Source organism: Furipterus horrens, unplaced genomic scaffold, assembly GCF_987537825.1.
Source record: "Furipterus horrens unplaced genomic scaffold, mFurHor1.1.pri manual_scaffold_3, whole genome shotgun sequence".
In the NCBI taxonomy this organism is placed as follows: Eukaryota; Metazoa; Chordata; class Mammalia; order Chiroptera; family Furipteridae; genus Furipterus; species Furipterus horrens.
The window spans coordinates 54,913,656-54,938,289 of record NW_028327173.1 but is presented as its reverse complement, the minus strand read 5'-3'; the positions used below and the strand labels follow the sequence as shown (position 1 = coordinate 54,938,289).

At 38.6% G+C, this 24,634-nt stretch overlaps 1 protein-coding gene across 1 annotated transcript in view; it reads left to right on the top strand.

The window, feature by feature from the left end:
• ERICH3 (glutamate rich 3) overlaps nucleotides 1-24,634 on the top strand; it is a 124,678-nt gene that overhangs the window by 12,499 nt on the left and 87,545 nt on the right. Inside the window, exons 2-4 of the mRNA XM_090271681.1 lie at nucleotides 10,266-10,359; nucleotides 20,266-20,391; nucleotides 23,930-24,001. Of these exons, the coding sequence (XP_090127807.1) occupies nucleotides 10,266-10,359; nucleotides 20,266-20,391; nucleotides 23,930-24,001 (292 nt within the window). The remainder of the gene's footprint in view (nucleotides 1-10,265; nucleotides 10,360-20,265; nucleotides 20,392-23,929; nucleotides 24,002-24,634) is intronic.

Sequence of the window (24,634 nt, the reverse complement as noted above, 5' to 3'; positions counted from 1 at the left end):
CCGCCCCGCCGCTCCACAAGCAGCTTTGCCTTCTTTAACTCTTACCTGCCCATATGGCACCGCTGGTTTATAACTTCATATGTTGGGCTTCCGTGTAGCTTTATTTTCTGGAATTTCTAGTTATCCTTTGTTTTGAAGTAGTTGTATTCCACTATAGTTGTAGAGGGAGACCTAGCGTGTCCGTCTAAGCCTCCATCTTGGCCGGAAGTCCCTCTTTTCAGAGCTTTTTAATAAAGATTTCAATTTTCTAACTTGTTAACTCAAAATGGATATTGATAGCTAGACAGGCATTTGAAGATCAAAACAATATTTATTTTTAATTAAAAAAACATTCTAGACATTGTTCTGTGTAACTGGAATACTAGGCCCTGATGAATAGGACAAAGTTAATACCTTCATGGAGGTTCTAATATAGAGAAAGATAATTAAGGAACATGGCTTTCTGACTTCAAAAAGATAGTGCTCAGATTTTTATGATATTTTTCCTAAGAATTTAATGGTTAATCACTCTTTGAGGAACAGATAGGGAGAAATATGTTTTAAGTGTTGTCTCCTTCAAGGAAGTTCTTTCTGCCAATGGGAGAAGTTAACTGGAAAAAAATTCCTCATGGTAGAAGACTTTAGGAAGTCGTTAGTTTTACTTGCAGAGTATTATTTCAGTTTGGGTTTAAATTGATAATTGGAGAGGAGGTATATACTTAATGATAATTTCCAAAATTCTATGAGCATTTACTGTGTGCTAAATAAATTATTAAGTACTTTATACATATTGACTTGTTTAATACTCTAAATGACTTTCTAAAGTAGCGCTACTACTGTTTTCATTTTCAGATGTAAGTACCTTGCCCCTGGTTGCTAACTTACTAAATAATCTAGTTAAGATTCACACTCATGATATTTGACTTGAGAGGTGCAACTCCTAACTACTATACTCTGCCTTCTCAAGACACAGCAGGAGGTTATAAGAGTCAAAAAGAGAGTTGGACTATTTAATTCATCTCATTTCCCTGCTTAAAATCCTTCATTGCTGTCATAGCAAAATACAATTCCAGGACCTTTGGGCATATCCTACAGGTCATCCCTTTGATCTGTAAACATTTTCCTTTTGTTGAGCCAAAATATCATCCCTGTGCTTTCCATTCCTTGTTTGGGATGATCTTGTCTTCTTAGTGTCTTTCACAGGGCAACCATCCACTTACCTGCGTCCCTGTGTGTATTCCCTTCTCCAGGCTGAGCTCCGTGTGACCTTTGACTGTACTTCATAGGACACAATTCAGTTTAGAAGTCAAAGAATAGGCCCCTGACTTGAATGCTGGATCTGTCTTTAACAAGTTGTAGGTCACACCTCAGTTTACTCATCTATGAAGAGGGAGGATAATAGTACTTTGCAGGGTCGTTTTAAGAATTAAAATATATATTTCATGTTCATGTAGAGTGTTTCCTGTGTGTCTGACAGAATTTTAAGTGAGCAGTAAATACTAGTGGTGAAAATTATTGATTTCTAGATCTTTCCCTTCTGTCACCTTTGCTCCAAACAGCCTCATTATCTTTTTTCATTCAGATTCTATTTTTTGGTTAATGTATACTTTTAAATGACCATAATTCTTTATTTTCTGTTCGAAGATATCAGATTATTAAGTCTTCAAAGATGAACGTGGAGGCTCACACCTTCTATTACAGGGAACTTGTCAGCCTCAGTGCATCTGGGCCTACTGACTCCCCATGCACCGCGTTCCTGTCGGTCATCTGTGAACATTACAAAACTGTCCTGCCTGCAGTCAGCATAGTTGTAGACCAGTTTTGGTTTTACTTCAAACCATCATATTAAGGCTATAAATAAAATAGTATTATGGTTCTCATCTGGCTGTATCATTAGAATAAGCTGAGAGAAATTGTAAATCAATATTTAGCATAATTGCTGAAATCTGGCAGGTTTGGATGTAAATAAAAAGAATGAAGAATGTAATGTAAAATAATTTATATGATACCAATTTAGTCACCCTATATAAAGTGGCAGGCAGCAGAGACTCATGGTCTAATTCTGGTGGCAAAGAGTTTTTTTTTTATAAAAGATTGGTAAGTAATTGGCCACATTGTCAATTGCTCTTCTGTATTGTTCTTTCTTCAAGTTTCCTATAAATGCTATTTCATGGAAATTTTTTCTCCTAATGCAACTCTGTAGTACACTGCAAAGGCACTATGTGACAAAAACAAAACGACAAACCCGATGTTGTCAGCATGATCATCCACACTGAGCACTCTGCATTCAGAAAGGGCCAGAATATTTAAATCATGCTTTTGAACCTCTTTTGTTATAGACTATTTTCAGTTATTATCCTGAAGCAGAACAGAGGTTATGATCCTTTCACATAGATATTTTTAAAAGAATGTGTGCCAAGGAATTGGACCAATATAATTTGTTCCCAGTAACTGATTTAGTCATTCATTCAATAAATATTGGCTGTTTGCTATGATCATGGCTCCATACTATACCTTACGAAAGGGACACAGGGAGGAAGCTTATATGAATCTAAAGGAGTGATTAAGCATGGATTAAAGAAATTCTGGGGGGAGGTAGTGAGACAAGGACCTTAGGAAAGGGATAGGTACAGTTCTTTGGGAATTCCTGTGACATTGTTTTTGAGGCCTTTGATCTGAGTTGACAGATGAACCATGCCTACTTTCAGAACCTCAGTTTTCTGAATATATAATGGGGGAGTTGGCTAGACTTGATGTTCCACATATGATTTCTATAATCTACTGATTATCTACTTCAGGAAGTAGTCATCACATCGTATGTCATGGTGATAATTGTAAAGGAAAGAAGATTGAACTTCTCAGCATCCTCCATCTTGTAAGGGGTAGAATTAGAATTTGACCTCAAGCCTTCTGGCTTCAAATTGCATCATTTTTTTGTACCATCAAGTTTACTTTGAGAAGGAGGTGTTTGATATAGATTTATTTATCATACCTCGTAAGTATTAAGGGATTTGGTTACATATTCCCTAAGTTTTGTTTCTCATCAATAATAGACAGGCAGTTTTTAGTGATGGAAAGCTAAAAAGTTTAATTTTTCTCTTTTCTTTCTGGTTATTGGTGATCCTTTCAGATATTTTATTTGGGGAATTTATTTCAATTCAGATTTTATTAACTTCTCTGCTAAGAATATTGCTGAGGTTCAAAACCTTAGGCTTGGCTGGGTGCCTCAATTGTGACGACTCCTTACAGCTGGAATTCTGTGGATTTTTGCAAATCTTTTCTGTTGGACAATGAAAGAGGTATTTGGGTCAGGGATGGAATACCATTCCCTATGAACTATAATGTGAAGGCAATCAAGCCACAGTAACCTGTGAGTTGTTTAACTTGCTTTTCCAGTATAAGTACTTGTGGCAGAAACATTTACCTGTCTGTTATTGCTAGAAGCCTGCCTTGGTAGTGGAGGTTTGATGTAGGCCCTCCTTGAACAGAATCAAACTCTACAAATTGCAGACTTAGTGACCCTTGAGATGCAAAGCGCCTCTCGATCAGGCTTTTCAGCTTTAGTAATAAAACTATACTCGTTCACCAAACTCTCACTTGATTCTGTTAAGCATAAAATGGTGTAATCAGTTTTTCCAGATTGGTAGATGAGTTGAAACTTTTCATTTGTGGCACTGTAAAGAGATATCTTGCATAAAATTTCTTGATTGAAATGTTACTGAAAATGTCAATATATTTGCCAGAGTCCTTGTCTTTTCTTTTTGTTAGGGATAAGAAATAGGTGAATGTGTATATGAGCTCCTTTGGTGAAATATTGTATAAAAGATGAATTCCTGGATTAAAAGTATGTAAAGCATACTACTGTATGTTGACTCATGTAATGAATCATCCTATTTATTCCCTGTGATGTATCTTAACACTTACTTTTTAAATTTAGGCAGTAGAGTGTTGGTAAACTAGCTTTTTGTAGTGTTTGCCCATTTCTGAGGTGCAAATACTCCCATGATGGCCAATTTTAAGCTAACAATGACTTGCAAAATTCCTGAAAAATTTAACAATTATATCATGGGAGTCAGTATGAGTGTTCCAAAACACCACTGTTAGTGCTTTTTAAATACACTTCTGTAGGTTTTCTAATTGTTTTATGTATAAAATATTTCTAATTTAATTTTGAGGCTCTTAATAGTAAGGACCCTGCCATATTCTTGTATATGCCTTTCTTATTTTCTTCTCCAGACATGTCTGTATACCTGCAGTAGCAAACATCCATGATAATCTATTTCATCAATACTTAGGTGACTATTTTCACATTACTAAAATCATTTACAGCTTACAATCAATGGCATGCCACAGCGTAATTGGCAAAAATTTCTTCATAGTGTTTCATATAATAATTTGAATTTAATGTAATATATTAAATGCTGAATAAATGATATTTCACATGAACACAAATATGTATTATGGATTAGTTTATCTTCTGACATATTAGATAAAGTAAATTACCTCTATACTCATATCCTTATGAGAAAAATGTGAATTATTTGAAATGCTTCTAGTGTACTTCTATTTCATTTGTCTTAGTGCTCATATTTGACACATCAAAATTAGGGCAGCAAGACAGGTAGGCTCTAACTTATTTTGTACATCTGCATGTGGTTTTAAAACTGTCTTTGTCTGGGAAGTGTCTTTTGGGGAACTGGGGGTCACTGGCATGATTGATCACTAGACAACATATGATACAGCTCACTAGCCATTACATGCAGCGTCCAGTGTTCCTGCTCCCTGGCAGCTGGCATATAAGGAAATCTTAGGGTACACAGAACAATGGCCCCTCAGAGATGTCCACATGGTGATCCTCAGAATGTTTAACTATGTTGCCTTACATAGCAAGGTGAATAAATATTGCAGATGGAAATTAATCTTGCTAATCAGCTGATCTTAAAATAAGATAAACTTGGATTAGTCAGGATGGACCCAATGTAAGTAATCACAATGGCCCCTAAAGGAGGAAGAGGGGCCAGAACCAGAAGAGCCAGAACCAGAGAGAAGGCATCGTGAGGAAGATGACCTGCCACTGCGGGCTTTGGCAATGGAAGAGGGCCAGGAGCCCAGGGATATGGGCAGCCTCTGGAATGTGGGAAAGGAAGGAAAAAAATTCTTCCTTAGAACCTCCACAAGGAATGCAGCCTTATTGCCACCTGGATTTTAGCCCAGTGAGACCCATGTGGACTTCCTATCCTCCAGAACTATGGGATAATAACTTTGTGTTTTCAGCTGCTAATATGTGATACTTGCATACAGCAGCAATAGTAAACTACACAAACTTTATTAATTGAAATGGGCTAAGTCACAATTTGAGCTACATAAAACCCATTATGTCAAAAATTATTTTTATATTTTCTCTGAACAAATTTGCTTAGGAAATTTATAGTGTAAAGCAGATTGCCAAAATATATATATTTCAGAGTAAGAAGATCTAAAGATTTCAGTACATTGTTTTTACGCTAATTGTTACGGTTAATTAGAAATGGAAGTTAGGTAATCGTTAATTTTTGTCTATAAGAAACCTCATTTAAATTTTTTCTTTCTCTATACTAGGCAGCATAAGATTTCTCTGAGAATATTTTATGATTCATATTTTTCCATCATTATGAATTTCTTATATATCTTGTAATTAACTCTAGCAAATATATGATGTGCAAAGGGACTTTTAAAGGTGATTTTAGTGATGGCTCAGGAAGAAAAGAGTGGGGAGAAAGCTTCCTCTTCTTAGAGGATGCATAAACAATCATGCGCAGAATGTTTTGTGGCAGGTAGAACAATAAAGGCAGAAGGAGGTTCAGTCACTTGCTCCCGGTGACAGATGCAGCAGTAGTAGACAGCCGATTGAACTGGAGCTGGAGTGGTAACCACTATGTCCCACGCCCTTCACAAGAGTAGTCAGTGTGGGGACAGGCAGTGCCGAGGGACGAGGCTGGGGTTCATGACGGCTGCAGGCCAGAAGAATTCCTCTATCAGTGTGACCCACAATACCATGCCTTAGGTTCTCCTAGGCCTGACTTAATGTTAAGCAGTCATCTTGCTTTTGGAGCTTTTTCATTTTAGGAGGAGAGAAGATCTGTTTTAGATGTAATTTGCATTCCAGGGACCTAGAAGAAATGAGTCTAGATGTGGAAGTGCTCTGTGATGCGCAGAAGGGGATAGGGACATTACACTCCTTTCCCAGCTTAGGGCAAAGTGTCTGACACTGGGACACTCAGACACGCTCAGTAACTATGTGTGAATGAATTGGCCTGCAACACAGGAAGAAATCAAGTGCACATGCACACTCTGTCTGTGTATGCACACCTCTGCACTAGACTGGGGACTCTTTAGCAAAGGATCTGTGCCATCTCTGTGTCCCAAGGCCGTATAGAATGCTGTGAAAATAATACTCAATAAATGTATGTAATTAATATTTCAGGGCCTCTCCTTTAAGCTGGGGTTTTTACGAGGTAGCCACTCTCGATGTGGGGACAGATGGAGGGTTTGATAGGAATCGCTGGCTTTATTACTTCAGAGCCCCATCCCAATATTCAACATGGTGGGAGGCAGGGTTACGACGATTAAGTGCTGAAAGGCTGCAGCTGGGAAGGCGGCATCCCGGGGCCTCGGCAGCCACAGTGCCGTCCTCAGGCACCACAGGGATGTGGGGTGTGCATTTGTTTCCCAGAGGACTTCTCCCCAGACGCTGAGCCAGAAAGTGGGTCGTTCTCCATCCAATGAACAAGGGGTGAGCAAATAGTCCCATCCATCTCAGAAAGAAGCCCGCGAATTAGACTGGTCTGGCCCGTTAGTTGTGGGACTCGGTGTGAAGAGCATGGCCTCTGAGTGGCCTGGTCACAGCGGCCTGGTGGGCGCAGCTGTTGATCCTGTGGAGAGGATCACAGGACTGAGGTCGTGGGACCAGGAAGTCCAGCTTTGACAACAGATTCGAAAGTGACTAACAGAAAGAGTAAAATGCCCATGGGGCAACTCAGTCACCAAGCCGAGGGTGAGGTGACCTCATTGGGCCCGGGGCTGTACTGAGTGCAAGTAAGAAAAGCAAAGGGTGGAGGCTGGGAGGAAGAAAAACAGTGGCAGTGAGGGGAGAGGACAAAGGCAGAAATACCAGAAAAGCTCTAAGCTTGTGACTGGCTCAGGAAAGCTCTTGTAACTGACTAAATGCAAGGGAGGCTACAAGCCCATACCAAGTGACATGAAGAGGAACAACTGGAAAGGATCAGACAGACCATGGTGTGACTCAGCCACGGGAGGACTACCAGCTCCTGGGAAGGAGCATTGCTGGTCACATCAGGCCTGACGTTTACATGGATATGGTGGAAATGTTGGTACTGACTACTGCCTCAGTGTGTGCCAGCTGCTGTAGCAGAGTACCATCCACTGGGTGGCTTAACAACAGAAATCTATTTCCCACAGTTCTGACGGCTGGTAATTTCAAGATTAAGGTGCCAGAAAATTCTGTGTCTTGAAAGGACCCGCTTTCTGGTTTGCAGATAGGCTGTTTTACATGGTGGTAGGAACAAGGGAGCTCTCTGAGGTCTCTTTTATAAGAGCACTAATCCCAATCTTGAAGGCTCCACCCACCCTCATGACCTAACTACCTCCCAAAGGCTCCGCCTCCCAATACCATCACTCTGGGGGTAAGAATTTCAGCATACAAAATTTTGGGAGGAAACAAACATTTAGTCCCTAACAACCATTTCACTAAATCTGTATATAATTTACTGTAGTGCAATTTCTTGTTATCCAACAACCCATTAATCTAAAGTTTTGGTTAAAAATAATTTAAGCACTGTCTGATAAAGAAATGATGCTCAGGTAGATCCAGCTAGTTATTATTCCTCAATCGGTGTGATGCTAGTCCTGGAAGGAGCTGTTTCACAAGCGACATCCCTACATGGATCCTTAATCGTTCCAAAATAGGGATAGGTATGGAAACAAGTGTGTGCAAAGGTTTCAATTGAGCTGAATCCATTTGACCCTTATGTAAGAGAGGAGGAGTGTCATGCACACACACTCATTTAGCAGGAGATGAGAGAGCGGATTTAAAATGAGGTGGGTGCCAAAGCTGGCTAAGCATTGTTATCAAAACCTAAATATTAAAAATGTTACAAAGTATGGATTAAAAGAAGGGCATATTTTATCAGTTAATAGGGAAATTGAGATCCATGTAATCCCATCTTTTTGGCTGTACTTCATTTAATCAGGTTTTGGCATTGACAGCTATACCAAAACCTTTCTTAAAAAAAAAAAAAGAAAAAAGAAAAGAAAAGAAAAAGAAGAAGAAGAAGAAGAAAGAAACCTTGAGCCTGAAAAACAGACAAAAGACTATATATGATATCAGTCTAATGATTTAGCTTAAGAATCTGTGAACTGTGGAATCATGATTGTTAGGTCTGAAAGACACCTGCTCACCTTTCTGAAATGAGCTGCTGAATAGATATTCCGAGATTCAGAAAGGGTAAGGGATACAACATTGACCTTTTGGAGACAGGAAACCTTTGATGAACTACAGGACACCAAGACAGTTCATTTGAAAAATAGTTTCAAAGCATTATCGGGGCTAGTTTTGTATGTGCATTACTGAAGCCCTTGGGTTGTCTTTTTACATAAACCCAGCGAAATAATGGTTTCCACTCTTGTTCATATGTCTGCAATCCTCATGTGGCACCTTGACTTCTGGGCTTTGTAACTATTTTTCAATCTCTTTTGTGCACAAAATTAAAATTTCCTTACTGTTTGATGGCATGGAACTTTCCTGAGAGGGGCGTTAAAGAGAAAAGAACTAGGAAAAGGTCAGAATTCCACCTCCATGTAATTAAGGCAGTGCAAACAGCTAAATAAAAATGTTGCTAATGACATTTACTCGATTCTCTATATGAGTCCCTCCCTGTCTCGCCTTTGAGTAAGTTAAGGATCAGCTGTGTATAAAATGTACAGATTGTAAATCTTTGTTACAGGTAATAGGATATGTACAAATTGTAAATCGTTGTTACAGTTAATGGGATATGTGTCTCTTTAAAGACAGCTTTAAATTACGGCTGTGTTTAGGCTTGTGTGCTCTCTTTCTCTGCCGGTCTCTCTCTGTCTCTGTCTCTCTATATAAGTACACTCCTGGTTATATATGTGTATATTTGAATGCACATATTTGCATATGTGTATACATACATGTATATGCGTGTATGTACTTTTGTCAAGTAATACTATTTGATAAAGTATAGGTTAAAATAGAAAAAAATAGCATCAAACTTTTATTTATAGTCTTAGATTGACCATCTACCAAGGTATAGCATGTAATCAAGGAACCAGTTTGTACCTTATTAACTTTTAAAAGACCCTAAAAATCAAAAGCGATGAATAATTTTTTGGGGTTCTCAATGTGAAATTAATGAATTTTTCTAGATATATATAAGGAAGTTAGAACTTCTAAACTGCTGAGCTTAAATTTAGGAATTTATACCAGTAAGAATGAGACCCACACAAAGTTGTGCCTTCCTTTATCGAACACATTGTTATTTAGGTACACAATGCATGCCATCAATAGGGATAGCAAGAAGAATGCACTGCCCTGACCTTGAAATCTAGCAGAAGAGACTGAGAAATGAAGGAGAACATATTGTGTAATGTGCAATGCAACCGAAGGGTATAGGGGAGTGGAGTGGAAGGCACCATAGCACACCCAGCGTGTATCAGGAAATGTTTCCTGGGAGGAGAGATGCTTGTGCATCGCAGGTATTGGCCCCTAGCCAACAGGTGAGGGACAGTCCTTTGCAGTGGTGAGACGTGCACTGTGTCCTGAAGACATGAACAAACATGTTGAGGAAGTGCAGGTAAGTTTGAGTTAGAGTGTAGGGTGTAACAGAACAAAAACAATCCCCAAACGTTCCATCAGGCTTCTTCCGTGAAGACAATCCTGTCCGCTGGTGCTCTCCTGCTCCAGGTCCTCAGAACTTTTTTACATATTTCTATTGTTGGAATTTTTCTATATCAAGTTAATTGTTCATATCTGACTTTTATACTTGTCTTTGGGGTAAACAATGTCAGGACTAGCTTCCAGTCCTTATCATAAAACTAGAAAACAGTAGGTGCTCAAGAGTACCTGTTTATCAAACATATACCTGAATGACTGGCTGACTGGATGAGTAAGATTATTATGCACAGCTTGGGGATGAGAAAGTCAAGAATTGCCTTGGTTATCAAGCAACACTTCATAAAACCTTAATGGTTTCATTTTTCTGTTTCAGATTACTTGCAGCATATAACAGTCTTACCGACAAACACCTGGCTGGATATTTTAACAATACGAGGATAAGGCGACATCTCTTAAGATCAGGGCTGGTAAGATTTGGTTTACTTTCTAGCTGCCCTTTTGTTTCATTAAGTCTGATAATTCCCTCCATTTACTGGTTTTCTCTTTGAACTAATCAGTGACATCTCCCCCCACCTCCATTTCAGAAAAATTACTTCGTTTTCAAAGCTCTAGTTTATCCTTTTGAGATTATGTTTCAAAAGGTAGGAAAGGAGGTCACAATGACTACTAAGGCAACTTACAATTTATTGAGGAAAAAGCCTGAGTTTCTAACACCATATTTCACTTCTTTGTCTATTCATTCATTTATTCAACACATTTATTGAACAGAGTTTATGGACCAATAACTATTAAGGATTAAGGATAGAAAGAACTTTACTGTATTTAGGAAAAAAATATTGTTTTTAATAATCACAGAATCTGGTGTGGAAGACACAAACAGTTCAAATTTTGTCTTTGAATTTTTAAAAACAATTTCATTTTCTGGGATGGTTTATTGATACATTGATGTATTTTGCTAGCTTCAAACTATCAGTCCTACAAAATTTCCATTCCTCTAAATGTAATGTGAAAACCTTTTTCAAATACTGTATGTAGCTTTCCACTGAAAGAAATGGGTGCAGTTATAGAAAGTCTGACTAAAGAATTTTGCTGTTTACCGTCTCAAAACACAGTGGTTTTCCTCAACTATGTTGCTATGGTGTTGAAAGGATATATATTGCGTTTCTAACTGTTGGTGTGCTTGGCACTCTGGCTGGGTAGGTCTCAGAGCTGCTAACTTTTTGTCTCCTGTGGCTTTGTTATCAGACAGACCTGGCTGAAAGTTCGCTATGTCATTTATAAGACCTAGACACTAGCAAATCACTTAACTTTCTCAGCTCCAACTTCCTCAATTGTAAAATAAAGATAATGATACCCAGCCCTCAGGATTGTTGTGGCAATTAGAAATATTTAATAAATGGTTGTGGTAATTACTGTGGTTACAATTAACATTCTTTGGTTAACAATATGCGAGCTTCATGTATAAATAGGAAGAATGTTGCATTTGCTTATCAACATCATTAACAAACACTTAACTGAACATTGCTTATGTGCACGGCAACTCAAATAAATAAGATACAGCTCTTTCTCTACAGTAGTCTTTCTGTTATACTCCCTGAATCAGCACTGTTCAGCATTACCTGAGGACTTATTAGGAAAAGCAAATTTTAAAGCCCACCCCATACCTATTGAGTCACAAACAATGGGGTGAAGCTAATCAATTCATTTTAGTTATTTAATTTGTAAAAAAATATTGAGGGTGATACTGATTAATAAGATTATATAGGTTTCAAGTGTATATTTCTATTATATATGATCTGTATATTGCATTGTATGCTCAACATGCAAAGTCAAATCATCTTCTATCACCACGTATTTGGTCTCCTTTACCCTTTACTACCCCGACCTCCTTCCCTCTGGTAACCGCCATACTGTTGTCTGTGTCTGTGAGTTTCAGTTTTATATCCACATATGAATGAAACCATATGGTTCTTAGCTTTTTCTGACTGATTTATTTTGCTTAGCATCGTATTTCATTTTTCCGTATGGCTAGTGAAGTTGAGCGTCTTTTCATCTATCTGTTGGGAATTTGTATGTCTTCTTGGGAGAAGTGTCTGTTCTGGTCCTCTACCCATTTTTCAATTGGATTGTTTGCTTGGTGTTGAATTTATGACTTCTTTATATATTTTGGATATTAACCCCTTGTTGAAGCTGTTTGCAAATATCTTTCCTCATTTGGCTGTCTGCCTTTTTGTTTTGTTGTCTGTTTCTTTTGCTGGGCAGAAGCTTTTTGTTTGATATAGTCCCATTCACTTATTTTTGCCTTTACTTCCCTTGTCTTTGGGGTAAAAGCCATAAAAAGATCTCTAAGACAAGAGTCCATAAGTTTAGTACCTATGTTTTCTACTATGTAATTTATATTTTCATATTTTAAAAATAGGTCTTAATCCACTTTGAATTAATTTTTGTACAGGGGGACAAACCATAGTCTAATTTCATTCCTTTGCATGTGGCTTTCCAATTTTCCGAGCCCCATTTATGGAAGAGGCTTTTTCGTCTCCACTGTGTGTTTTTGGCTCCTTTACAAATTTAGACCTTTACCACCTCCCCTTTTATGTTTTTGTTGTCACAAATTATCCCTTTTTATGCTGTAAGTTTGTTGGTGGTCTTACTTGTAGTTTTGTGACCCTTTGTCCTTTGTTTCAGGTAGAATAACCCCCTTGGGTATTTTCTGCCATGGAGGTCTTCTGGTGATAAATCTCCTCAGCTTCTGTATGCCTGAGAACACTTTAATTTTTCCTTTATATTGAAAGAATAACTTTGCTGGATATATTATTCTTGGCTGGTAATTTCTCTCTCTTAGTTGTTTAAATATTTGGTTCTACTCTCTTCTGGCTTGTAGAATTTCTGCTGAGAAGTTCCATGATAACCTAATGTGCTTTTCTTTGTAGGGTGCTTTCTTCTTTTTTTCTGGCTGCCTTAGGAATTCTTTCTTTGTCATTAATTTTTGACAGTTTCAATACAGTGTGCCTTCAAGAAGGCCTTTTTGAATTGAGGTAATTAGGTGTTCTGTTTGCTTCTTGGATTTGTGGATCTAGTTCTTTCTGTAAGTTTGGGAAGTTCTCTTCAACTGTTTGTTTGAATAGGCTCTCCATTCCCTTCTACCCGCTCTTCTTCTGGCATGCCGGTTCTTATATTGCTCTTTCTGACAGTCAGTTAGTTCTTGTAGAGTTTTTTCACTTTCCTCTGTTTGTTTGTTTTTCTCAAGTCTTTTTCCCTGTGCATTATTTCTAGATTTCTATCTTTGATATCACTAACTCTTTCCCCTATCTGCTCAGCTCTATTTCTTACACTTGCTAGTTAATTCTTGATATCTTTTATTGAGTTCTTCATCTCCAGAATTTCCATTTGGTTCTTTCCTAAAGTTTCAGTTTCTTTGGTAAAGTACTTATTTTGTTTGTTGATTTGGTTTCTGAGTTTATTAAACTGACTATCTTTGTTTTCTTGTATCTTATTGAGGTTCTTCATAAATGCATTACTGAATTCTCTGTCATTTAAATCACATTTTCCCATGTTTTTAAGGTTATTTTCTGGAGAATTTTCATTTTCTTTCTGAACTGCATCATTACATTGGTTCGCCATGGTGTTTGATGGGTTTCTTCTTTCTCTAGGAATCTCTGTATGAATGGCACTTTTCAAGTAGATTGAAAAAAGTCTTTCTATTGTCTTCCAGTACATGGTGATGAATCACAAAGTTTTTTAAAAAATTATTATTGTTCAATTACAGGTGTCCCAGATTTTCCCCTGTTGTTCTTCCCTGGCCCATCCACACCTCCACTCCCACAGTCTATCCCCACCCTGTTGTCCATGTCCATGGGTCCTTCATACTTGTTCCTTGACAAGACCCTTCCCCTTCTTTCCCAGCTTCTCTCCCTCCTGCCTTCCCTCTGGTCACTATCAATCTGCTCCTTATTTCCATGTCTCTGGTTCTCTTCTGCTCATTTGTTTGTTTTGTTCATTAGGTTCCACTTACAGGTGAGATCATATGGTATTTGTCTTTTGCCACCTGGCTTATTTCACTTAACATAATATTCTCCACCTCTCTCCATGCTGTCACAAAGGGTAGGAGTTTCTTCTTTCTTTCTGCTGCCTAGTATTCCTTTGTGCAAATGTGCCACACTTTTTTGATCCACTCATTTACTGATGGACACTTAGGCTGTTTCCAGCACTTGGCTAATGTAAATAATGCTGCTATGAATATTGGGGTGCATAGGTTCTTTTGAATGGCATTTCAGGATTCTTAGGGTATATTCCCAACAGTGGGATCACCGGATCAAAAGGCAGTTCCATTTTTAGCTTTTTGAGGAAATTTCATACTGTTTTACGTAGTGGCTGCATTCCTACCAACAGTGCACTAGGGTCCCCTTTTCTCCACATCCTCTCCAGCACTTGTTGTTTGTTGATTTGTTAATGTATTGCGGTTAACCTCCATGTTAAGTTTATTTCTGGGTACTTTATTTTTCTTGTTTCTATAGTAAATGGAGTTTCTGTTTCTGATATTTCATTGTTGGTGTACAAAATGCCTTCAATTTCTGAATATTGACTTCGTATCCCACTGTTTTGCCAAATTCACTTATTAGGTCAAGTAGTTTTATGGTGGATCCTGTAAGGTTTTCTATATACACTATCATGCCATCATGACAGTTTTACTTCCTCCTTTCTAATTTGGATGCCTTTTCTTTCTTTTTCTTTTCTGATTGTTGTGGCTAGAACCTGCAATACTATGTCAAATAGAAGTGGTGAAAGCGAATACCCTTGTCTTGCTCCTGATCTTAGAGGGGAAACTTTTAGTTTTTGCCCACTGAATATAATGCTGGCTGTAGACTTCTCATATATGGCCTTTATTATGTTGAGGTATGTTCCCTCTATTCCCGCTTTGCTGTGTTTTTATCATAAATGGATGCTGTACTTTATTAGATGCTTTTTCAGCATCTATTGATATGATCATGTGATTTTTATCTTTCATTTTGTTTATGTGATATATTATGTTTATTGATTTGCAAATATTATTCCATCTTTGCATCCCTGGGATCATTTACAATTGATCATGGTGCCTGATCTTTTTAATGTATTGCTGGATCCAGTTTGCCAATATTTTGTTGAGGATTGTAGCATCTATATTCATTAGCAATGCTGGCCTGTAGTTTCCTTTCTTTGTCATGTCTTTACCTGGTTTTAGAATTAGGATAATACTGGCTTCATATAAAGAGTTTGGGAGTCTTCCTTCTTCTTGGATTTTTTGAAATAGTTTGAGAAGGATAGGAATTAGCTCTTCCCTAAATGTTTTGTAAAATTCACCTGTGAAGCTGTTCAGTTCAAGGCTTTTGTGTGCCAGGAGTTTTTTGATTATTACTTCAATTTCACTAGCTGTTATTGGTCTCTTCAGGGTTTCTGCTTCTTCTTCATTCAGTTTTTGAAGATTATATGTTTCGAGAAATTTGTCCATTTCCCAGAGGTTGTCAAATTTCTTGGCATATAGTTGTTCATAAATCTCCGAGACTCTTGTATTTCTGTGGTATCGATTGTAATTTCTCTTTCATCCCTGATTTTATTTACTTCGGTCCTCTCTCTTCTTTCTTGATGAGTCTGGTTAAAGGCACAAGTGTTTTGTTTTTTGCTTTTTGTTTTTAACTCTCTTGTACTTCTCTGGCTTTTCAGACCTCTGTGGGGTAGTGGAAAATGGCCTCTGGTTCCCTGCTTCCATGTGATCCGGTCCCAGGAGACCGTGGTGAGTGATGGGGCTCAAAATCAATGAAATTTCAGTGCTGTGCCCCTGAAGGTCCTCTGGCTGCTATTGTTGGGAGGACAAGTTCCCCTATTTCACCCTAGCCCCACACATCCAGGCTGCAATGCTGGCTCTACCTGGCTGCAGAAGTACATATATCTTTACAAATAAATGTTTTCAAAATTTTCAGGTAGATACACATTAGAGGGGTTGCTGGGTCATATGGTAATGTGATTCTTAATTTTTTGAGAAATGTCCATACTGTTTTTCTGTAGTTGCTGCACTAAATTAAAATGGCCACAACACTAAATTAAAATGGCCACATTACCCAAAGCAATATAGAGATTTAATGGAATCCCCATCAAAATCCCAACCTTTTTTTTTTCAATTTGCCTTCAAGTTGATTCTGACATCTCAACTTTCAGAACTTTTTCCCTTTAGGAACTTCTAGTCTAGTTGGAGAGATCAGACAACTTCCAGGGGAGAGGTAACACTGACACATGTTAACTGCAGAGAAAGTGACAGTGCATCATATTCTTAGTATATTTATTCAGTTGGAGCACATGATGTGATATTTCATGGACAACACATTTCAAACACTCTGGCTAAGTTGTAATTCCAAGCATACTTTCTATAACTGCATCCCTGTCTTTTTAAAAATGTATTTTTTCTATTTTTTATGCTATTAAAATCGTTCCTGCTTTTTCTCCCTTTCCCCACCTGCACCCAGCACCACTGTCTCCCCACCTCAATCCATTCCCAATATTGTTGTCTGTGTCCATGGGCTGTGAATAAATGTTCACATCCCTTTCTTCCATTGGAAAGTTTATTTATAAAAAAAGATTATCAATAGCCTATTACTTGTAGCACATCTTTAAAAAAATGTTTAATATGCTTTATTGATTATACTGTTACAGTTGTCCCAATTTCTTTTCCCTTTGTCCCCCCCCACCTAGTGACCCTCTCCCTCCAGTTGTCCTCCCCCCTTAGTCCATGCCCATTGGTTGTGCATATAGTTCTTCTCAACATCTTCCTGTCTACTCCACTCGCTCCTACTAGCTTCTTAATTCCTGCATCATCTCCCTCCCTTTTACCCCTCCCCCCTCCCTGCTGACCTCCCCCCATACGTTCCCCATACCTATAATTCTTTTCCCTCTCTCATTGCCTACTTAGTTTGCCTTTGTTTCGATTCCCTAGCTTCTGTTTTGGTTGTTGTGATAGTTTTCATTTTAATGTTCATATAGTTTTGATTCTCTTTCTCCTAAACCAGTCCCTTTAACATTTCATATAACAGTGGTTTGGATCTGATGAACTCCTTCAGCTTTACTTTGTCCTGGAAGCACTGTCTCTGCCCTTCTATTCTGAATGACAGCTTTGCTGGATAGAGTAATCATGGTTGCAGGTTTTTGCTTTTCATTACTTTGAATATTTCTTGCCAGTCCCTTCTTGCCTACAGAGTTTCTTTTGAGAAATCAAATGAGAGTCTTATTGGGACTCCTTTGTACATAATTCTCTTCTTCTCTCTTGATGCTTTTAAGATTCTCTCTTTATCCTTAATTTTTGACATTTTGATTATAATGTGTCTTGGTGTCATTCTCCCTGGGTCCAGTTTTTTTGGAACTCTCTGTGCTTCCTGGACCTGTAAGCCTATTTCCTTCCCCAAGTTAGGGAAGTTCTGCTTCATTATTTTTTCACATAATTTTTCAATTTCTAGTTCTTCTTCTTCACCTTCTGGCAGCCCTATGATTTGGATGTTGGCCTGCTTATAGGTGTCCCACAGGTTTTTGAGCGTCTCCTGATTTTCCTCACTTTTAGTTTCCTCTTTCTGCACTGGTTGTCTGTTTGTTCCTTCCCCATGTTCCGATTTGCTGATTTGATCCCTGGTTTTCTTCCCTTCACCACTAGTTTCATATGTGTTTTTGTTCATTTCAGCAGAGCTAGCCCTCATTCCTTCCCCATCTTGTTTAAGATCTGCTGTTAGGTCTGTAAGCATTTTTATAACCAAAGCTCTGAACTGTGCCTCAGAAAGATTTCCTATCTGCTGCTTCATTAGATTAGATATTTGCTGTCTGGTCAGCTGTGTGATTGGGATCTCTATCATGATCTGTGCCATCCTGACAGTTCTGTGTTTGCCTTTGCTTCCTGGGTGGGGCTGTCACACCTCCTATGCTATAGGGGGCGGAGCCCTGTGCACTCATCACTACCAGGCGACCCGTCTCACCATGCTGTGGCATTTTCTGTAGGGGTTGGGGTCGATGATGGATTCATGCCATTCACTCTCTGCTGAGAGACCGGGAGCCTCCTCCTCCATCCCTACCCACTCCAGGCCTCACAGTTCAAGGCAATGGGAGTCTGCCTTCCCCGGCATTGGAATCGCAAGCTGACAGGTCTGGTCTGCAGCCAGGAGTGCTCCCCAGGTGCTTCTCGCCTCCCCTTAAACATGGGTGTCTGTGCTTACTGCCGTCCTGCCACCATTGATGCTGCTGCCGCCACCAGCACAGCTTGACCTCTCTGCCCCGGCTTCGCCCCTCCTACCCATCCGGATAAGCACCACTTCTTTATAACTTCATACATTGGACTTTTATTTATTTTCTGTAACTTCTGGTTATTTCTGGTTTTGTGGTAGTTGTATTCCTTCTTAATTATGGAGGGAGACAGAGCATGTCAGTCTAGGCCTCCATCTTGGTGTGAAGTCTCCTGTGTGTGTCTGCCTCTATATCTTTGGTAGAGCCATCATTCCTGTTACTTTGTAAAGGGTGGAGCCTTAGGGATTTTTCAGTACAGGGCGACCTGTTTCACCATGTTGTGGCTCTGTATGTGGGGGAAGGTCTGAGAAGGAACAATGCCACTTGCCCAGCACTTGCCCCTTTACCAGATACTTCTCCTACTTCCATATGGGACTGGTGCCTCTCTAGCTTTTGCCCTGGCTGTCATTCCTAGAGTGGATGGGTCTGCAGATGTTCTAGGACTGTGGGGGCCCTTTAAACAAGCAGACTCTGCTGAGAAACTGGCAGTTTCTGCCTCCGCCCCAACCCCCACTGGTCTGTATAGTCAGAACCAATGAGGCTTGATTTTCCCCAGTGCTGGGACAGTGAGCTGCACAGTCTGGTGAGGAGGTGGGAACGCTCCCCAGGTGTCCCTCCTGTCTTTTTAAAATGTGTAACTGTGCTTTCTGCTGACCTGCCACTGCCGCCACTGCTGCCACCACCACACGGTGTCCGCTCCACCCCTCCTACCTGTCTGGATGAGCATTTCTTCTTTATATCTTTGTTTGTTGGAATTTCATGCAGTTTGATTTTCTGGATCTTCTGGTTGTTTCTAGTTTTGAGGTAGTTGTATTCCTGTTTAGTTGTGGAGGGAGACGCAGCATGTCTATCTACACCTCCATCTTGGCCAGAAGTCATGTATGTCTGTAGCACATCTTAATCACAACACTCCAGTATGTCACAACAGTATTAAAGAAAAAAAAAAAAAAACTATAGTTATCAAAATTAATCAATATGTGGGCATGGATTAGAATGGAGAACAAGAGTAGGCTTAATTAAGTGGAAAGGAAGAAGATGAACAATCCAAGAAAAATAACCTTATATATAAAAATACAAAAAAAATGCCCATAGGAAAGATTAAAAGGAAAGAAAAACAAATACAGTTGACCCTTGAATAATACATAACACAGGTTTGAACTGCATGGGTCCACTTGTGTGTGTATTTTTTTCAATAAATACTTGTATTGTTTTTGATCTGCACATACTGAAGGCCAACTGTACGTATTGATTTATGCCATTTTATATAAGGGACTTGAGCATCCATGTATTTTTGTATCATCGGGAGTCCTGGAACCAATTTCCCAGGTACTGAAGGACAATTAAGTTTTTGAGTATTCAAAAATTATATGCAGATTTTTTACTGCATGGCGGGGGTACCCCCTAAGCCCCATGTTGTTCAAGGGTCAACTGTAAATATAAAACAGAAACTACAATTCCTTTGACTTGCAGTGATGCCAATTAAACCAACCTGGAATACCTTATATCTGCAACACTGGAAAACGTAAAAAAATCTGAGTCACAACAAATTAAATTCCAGGATGGAGAGTGGAAGAAGTAAGAACAATGTGAAAACAAAGTAATGAAGCCAATTATTTTAAAAACAAACTGATGCGAGCCTCTGTAGCTTATATGTTTTGCTCTTCAAAGTATTCTTCCTGTGAGGTCATCAGTCCTGTGATCAGTGCTCCTATTTATTGTTTCAAGGTAGCACCCCACCCCTTCCTCCCAAAAGCAAGCAAAAAAAAAAAAAAAAAAAAGAAAGAAAGAAAAGAAAAGAACACCTGGGTTTCATCAAGGGAAAATTGCTATTCTAATGAAAACCTTGTTTGATACAACAAGTGCACCACCTGTGTGTGCTTTCACAGTGATGGATACATGAGACAGCCTTTCTCTTTTTTTTGCCTTATGAAATATTTATTAAAAGTGAAATTTTATCAACCACAGTAACATACTCCTTTAGGCTTAGAAGACACTGCCTCTCTCTCTCTCTCTCCCCCTTTTTAGTGACTAACAATACATTTTCTGCTTTGTATTTTTGTGTGTGCTTTATTGATTCATGACAGATCACAAGAAGTGGAAGAATACTTTCTGAAAAAGAATACAAACTAAATATCATGAAGAGGGATCACCAAAAATATATCCGGGAGTGCTTAGCCCAGGCTATTTTCCATAAGGTTCTTGATATGGAGGTACAAGTATTTACTCTTTTCTTTATAACTGATATTTTCTAATATGATAATTAATAACACTTCTGTATCCAGAGGTTGGCAGGGGTATTCTCCCTGTATTTCATTTTAACAGAATGGAACATGGTGGCCTGAGAAGTGCTCTCTATCTCTCTATGTAGCAAGGAGGCAACAGACTGAAGTACGCTTTTCTCCTTTTCAGTTTGAGAAAAATATGGACACCATTATATATTTTGTGATATTTAATTTAACAAATGTAGATTTTTAATCCTTAATGGCTTCTCTAAAACATACCAGTCCCCACCATCTGGACCTCAATTTCCATTTGCTAAAAAAGGGTGACATCTGTTTAAATATCAGTAATTCCACTGCCATGAATTATTTCAGATTTGTTATTCTTTTAAGGCTCTGAAGCTCAGCCGTATGCTAAATTGCAAGGACTAGGCATTGAAACATCTGCTGTCCCTCCTACTTTAGGCCACATTGGTCAGCATGAATTTATAATCCAAGTATCAACAACTTTTTAAAAAATCTGACATGGCATTTTTAGTAGGATATCTAGCTAGCTTGATAAATTATTTTAGCCTTGCTCCATGAAATTTGTAGTTTCAAGCATCAACACCATTTTAATCTCTGTGAAAAAGCATGTCACTTCTTGGCTTGAACACACAGCAATAAATCAGAAAACTTGGCTCATAACACCACTGACCTGTGGGTGCAGTAAACATTTATAAACAACTATAGAATCATCAGTAAACCAACCCTAAGTTTAGTGCCACTGAAAATTCTAGTACCATCATATTGAGCAAGTGTTGTGTTCACTCAAGATGTATATGACCTGTTAATTTAGGAATTCATTTTGTGCTTATATCATGTGCATGAATTACATAGAATCACTATTAATGACCCCCAAATTCACTTGCTTATAAAAGTATTAGTTGCAGTTCTATAACTAAAGTTAAAATAGTACAGTGTAAAATTAATCTACACCTATTTTCAAACTTAATCAGTAAGCATAAAGTTCTGTATTAGCCTTGACCCTTGAAGTTTGGTTTTCCAAACTTTCATATAACTGACACATTATGACTGCTAAATATGCTATTATTTAAGCATCTTTGTGTATTCTTAAAGTTTGGCATACATGTAGATAAATGGTAAAATGTAATATATAATTATAATATGTAAATTAACAAATAGAATATTTCTAAATTGCCACATTTGTCTCACATTTAGTTTAGGCTGATGCTGTTTACTAATGTTGTTATATTAATATTCGTGAATTCATTCATACAACAAACATTAATTGCAGGCTTACTGTGTACCATTAGGAAGCTATGTGATGTATAGCTGTGAGATAGAATATTAAAAAAAATACTGTAGAAAGGGATCAAATGACAGAAAAAAGAAACAGAGTTAGAAAAGAAGGGATTAGTGATTTGCCTCTGTGCTCAGAGGTCCTGAGCGAGTCACCACATGAAAACATGAAAAAGGCGTTTCAGAGAGATGGAAAGAAAAGCTCACGGAGGCCAGATAGCACATGGGTTGGTTCAAAGACTGGCAGGAAGGGACACCCCACTAAGTCGGGGGCCCAGTTTCTGGAGGGCCTTCTATTGCAGACTAGGTTCGGAGTGGATAGGTGAGGAGGCGATGACACGTTGTTTAGCAGCGGAGTGAAGCAAATGAGCAGAGCAGTTTTAGAGAGATGATGTTGCTAAAATTGTGGAAGATGGATTAATGAGCTGGAAAAGATTGGAGGTGGGAGGTCAATTAGGAAGCCGTTGCCAAAGGGTGTGGGCTGGCAGCAGGAGTGGAAGCGTGGGGAGACGCAGCTGTCCTAGGAGAGCGGGAGCGAGGCTCGCACTGAGTGCGTGAGGAGGGTGAGGGAGAAGGAGCCCAGGGAAACGTGGGGGTCTCTGGCGTGGCGCGTGCTGTGTGCGTTGCAGGTCAGGAACAACAACACAGGCTGGAAAAGAACCTTCAAATGCTGGGAGGATGTGCCTGATAGGGTGGCGTCCTGGGAGAGGAGGTTCTCAGGAGCAGCAGAGTGGTTGAGTAAGATGAGTACTGGGACAAAAGAAAGGAGTTTTGACCCAGAGGACAGAGACTTCGGTGGCCTTGGCAGAAGTAGTTCCAGCAAAGGTGAAGAGGAGGGATGGTGGGAGTGGGTGACTGTGGTGAGCTGGGAGTAAATGAGAGATGGAAAGTGGTTAATACTGACTCTGATAAAGTTTGGTGATAAGTGGGTGGGAGAGCTGGAAAGGGGTGAGAAGAAAGAGGAGTGTGATGGTCAGTAGGGAGTGACTGAGTCTGCAGGGTCTCAGCAGCAGGAGGGGCTCAGGGCCAGAGAAAAACCACTCTTTAAAATGCTCTCAAAGGTGCCTGAATGATTTCAACCCGAGTTATAAGCAGATTCTTTTTACATGATTTATATTTTTTCAATTATATGATAATATAGAAAATTTGGAAAACAAAGTGAAAAAGGAAATCTAATGCCTCCTCTCAGAGATAACTGCTGTTTACATATTCACATATTCTTTTAGTCTCTATTCATATTACACATTAGTAAAAGTTGCCCTGGCTGGTATGGCGCAGTGGATTGAGCACCAGCCTGCAAACCAAAGAGTTGCTGGTTTGACTCCCAGTCAGGGCACAGTTGAGGGTGTGCAAGAGGCCAACCACACATTGCTGTTTCTTTCCCTCTCTTTCTTCTTCCCTTCCCCTCTCTCTAAAAATAAATAACTAAAATCTTTTAAAAAATGAATAAAAGCATGTTGTGCCATGAGGGAAACATGGTTTTGTGAAAAATCAAACAAAAACAAATAGAAAGTTAGTGTCAGATAGACCAAAGTTCAACCACTGACTAGATGTGTGACCTGGGGGTAAACTCATGGTCCTCTACCTCAGTTTCTTCATTTGTAAAATAAGACAGTAATCACGGTTGTTCACGAAGTGGTGATGCACGCAAGACAGCTTCCTAGCAGGGGGACAGGCACACAATATGAACTTGATGAATTAAGTTGCATTTCTGTGTAATTCTCTATCCTCCTTTTTTCTGTATTACATGTATTTTCCATTTTTTAGAACAAAATTTTTATGAACCTTATTTTAATGATTATATTTTATTCCATTATATAGATGTGCCAAATACTTAACCATTCTTTTAAGGTTTATTGTGCTTCTGAATTTCTTGCTTTGAAGAGAACAACACAACCAACAACAACGAAAACGCCTTTTAGACAACATTTTTGGGCATAACACATTTTGTATTTAAAAAAATAAGATTTCCTTCTAAGTTTAGAAATAAAATTTACTGATTAAAAGGTAGGGACACTTTTAACTGTCTGATACATATTTTATCGGCTTTCCAAAGAGTTGTACCAATTTATATTCCCACTTGCACACTAAAGCAAGTGATTCTTCTCCATCTCAATAACAAGAGGGATAATTGAGAATACAGTTAGCTGAGAGGATTATTTTTCTCTACAAAATTTGTTGCTGTAATTGATATGAATCTCTCCTCCATTCTATCCTGTATGCTTAGCGTTACCATCAGCTTGAAATTAAAAAGAAACTGGAGACCTTAGCTAGAAAGGAGCGAATTCAGAGATTTAAGGTAAGAAGCTATAGACCTCTCTTTTACTTCATAATATTATTTTATGATTTTGAAAGCCAGTGGTGCTATTATTGAAGTCCCTTGGGGCACTTTACTTTGGGGTAACACATAGCTGAGGTCAAATGCTGGTTTCACCAAGCCTAAATCTTGGTCACGATTATTACAGAAGATCATGACAAAATAGGAGCTGCCTGTGCAAAGTAAGTTTTATAAGGCATAAACCTTTCAAAGAAAAACTCGAAAACATTCTTTTCAGGTTTAGAATTTTGCTTTTGTATTTTCTTGACTGATATGTGATAGAGGCTGAAGGATTTTTTTTCTTAAGAAAATAAAAATAGATGGTGATGTTCCTAAGGTGATGGAAAACAGGGCATGCTAAGAATTATCCAATGGCACATTTTCACAAGTGACCCTTGAGAATATGTGGTAGGAAAAATCTACCTTAACAAACAACAGCATAAGATTTAGACATTTTGCACAAGGCATTTAAAAATTCCCTGTTTAAAAAAAAAAATTTTGTATTTGATACCCTTTGAAGTGAATGTATGAAACACATACATTTGAATCAAGAGATGAGAGGCTCAGTTAGGCATGTCTGAAAGGTTTCAGTTGAGGTTGGCAGTTTTACTGAAT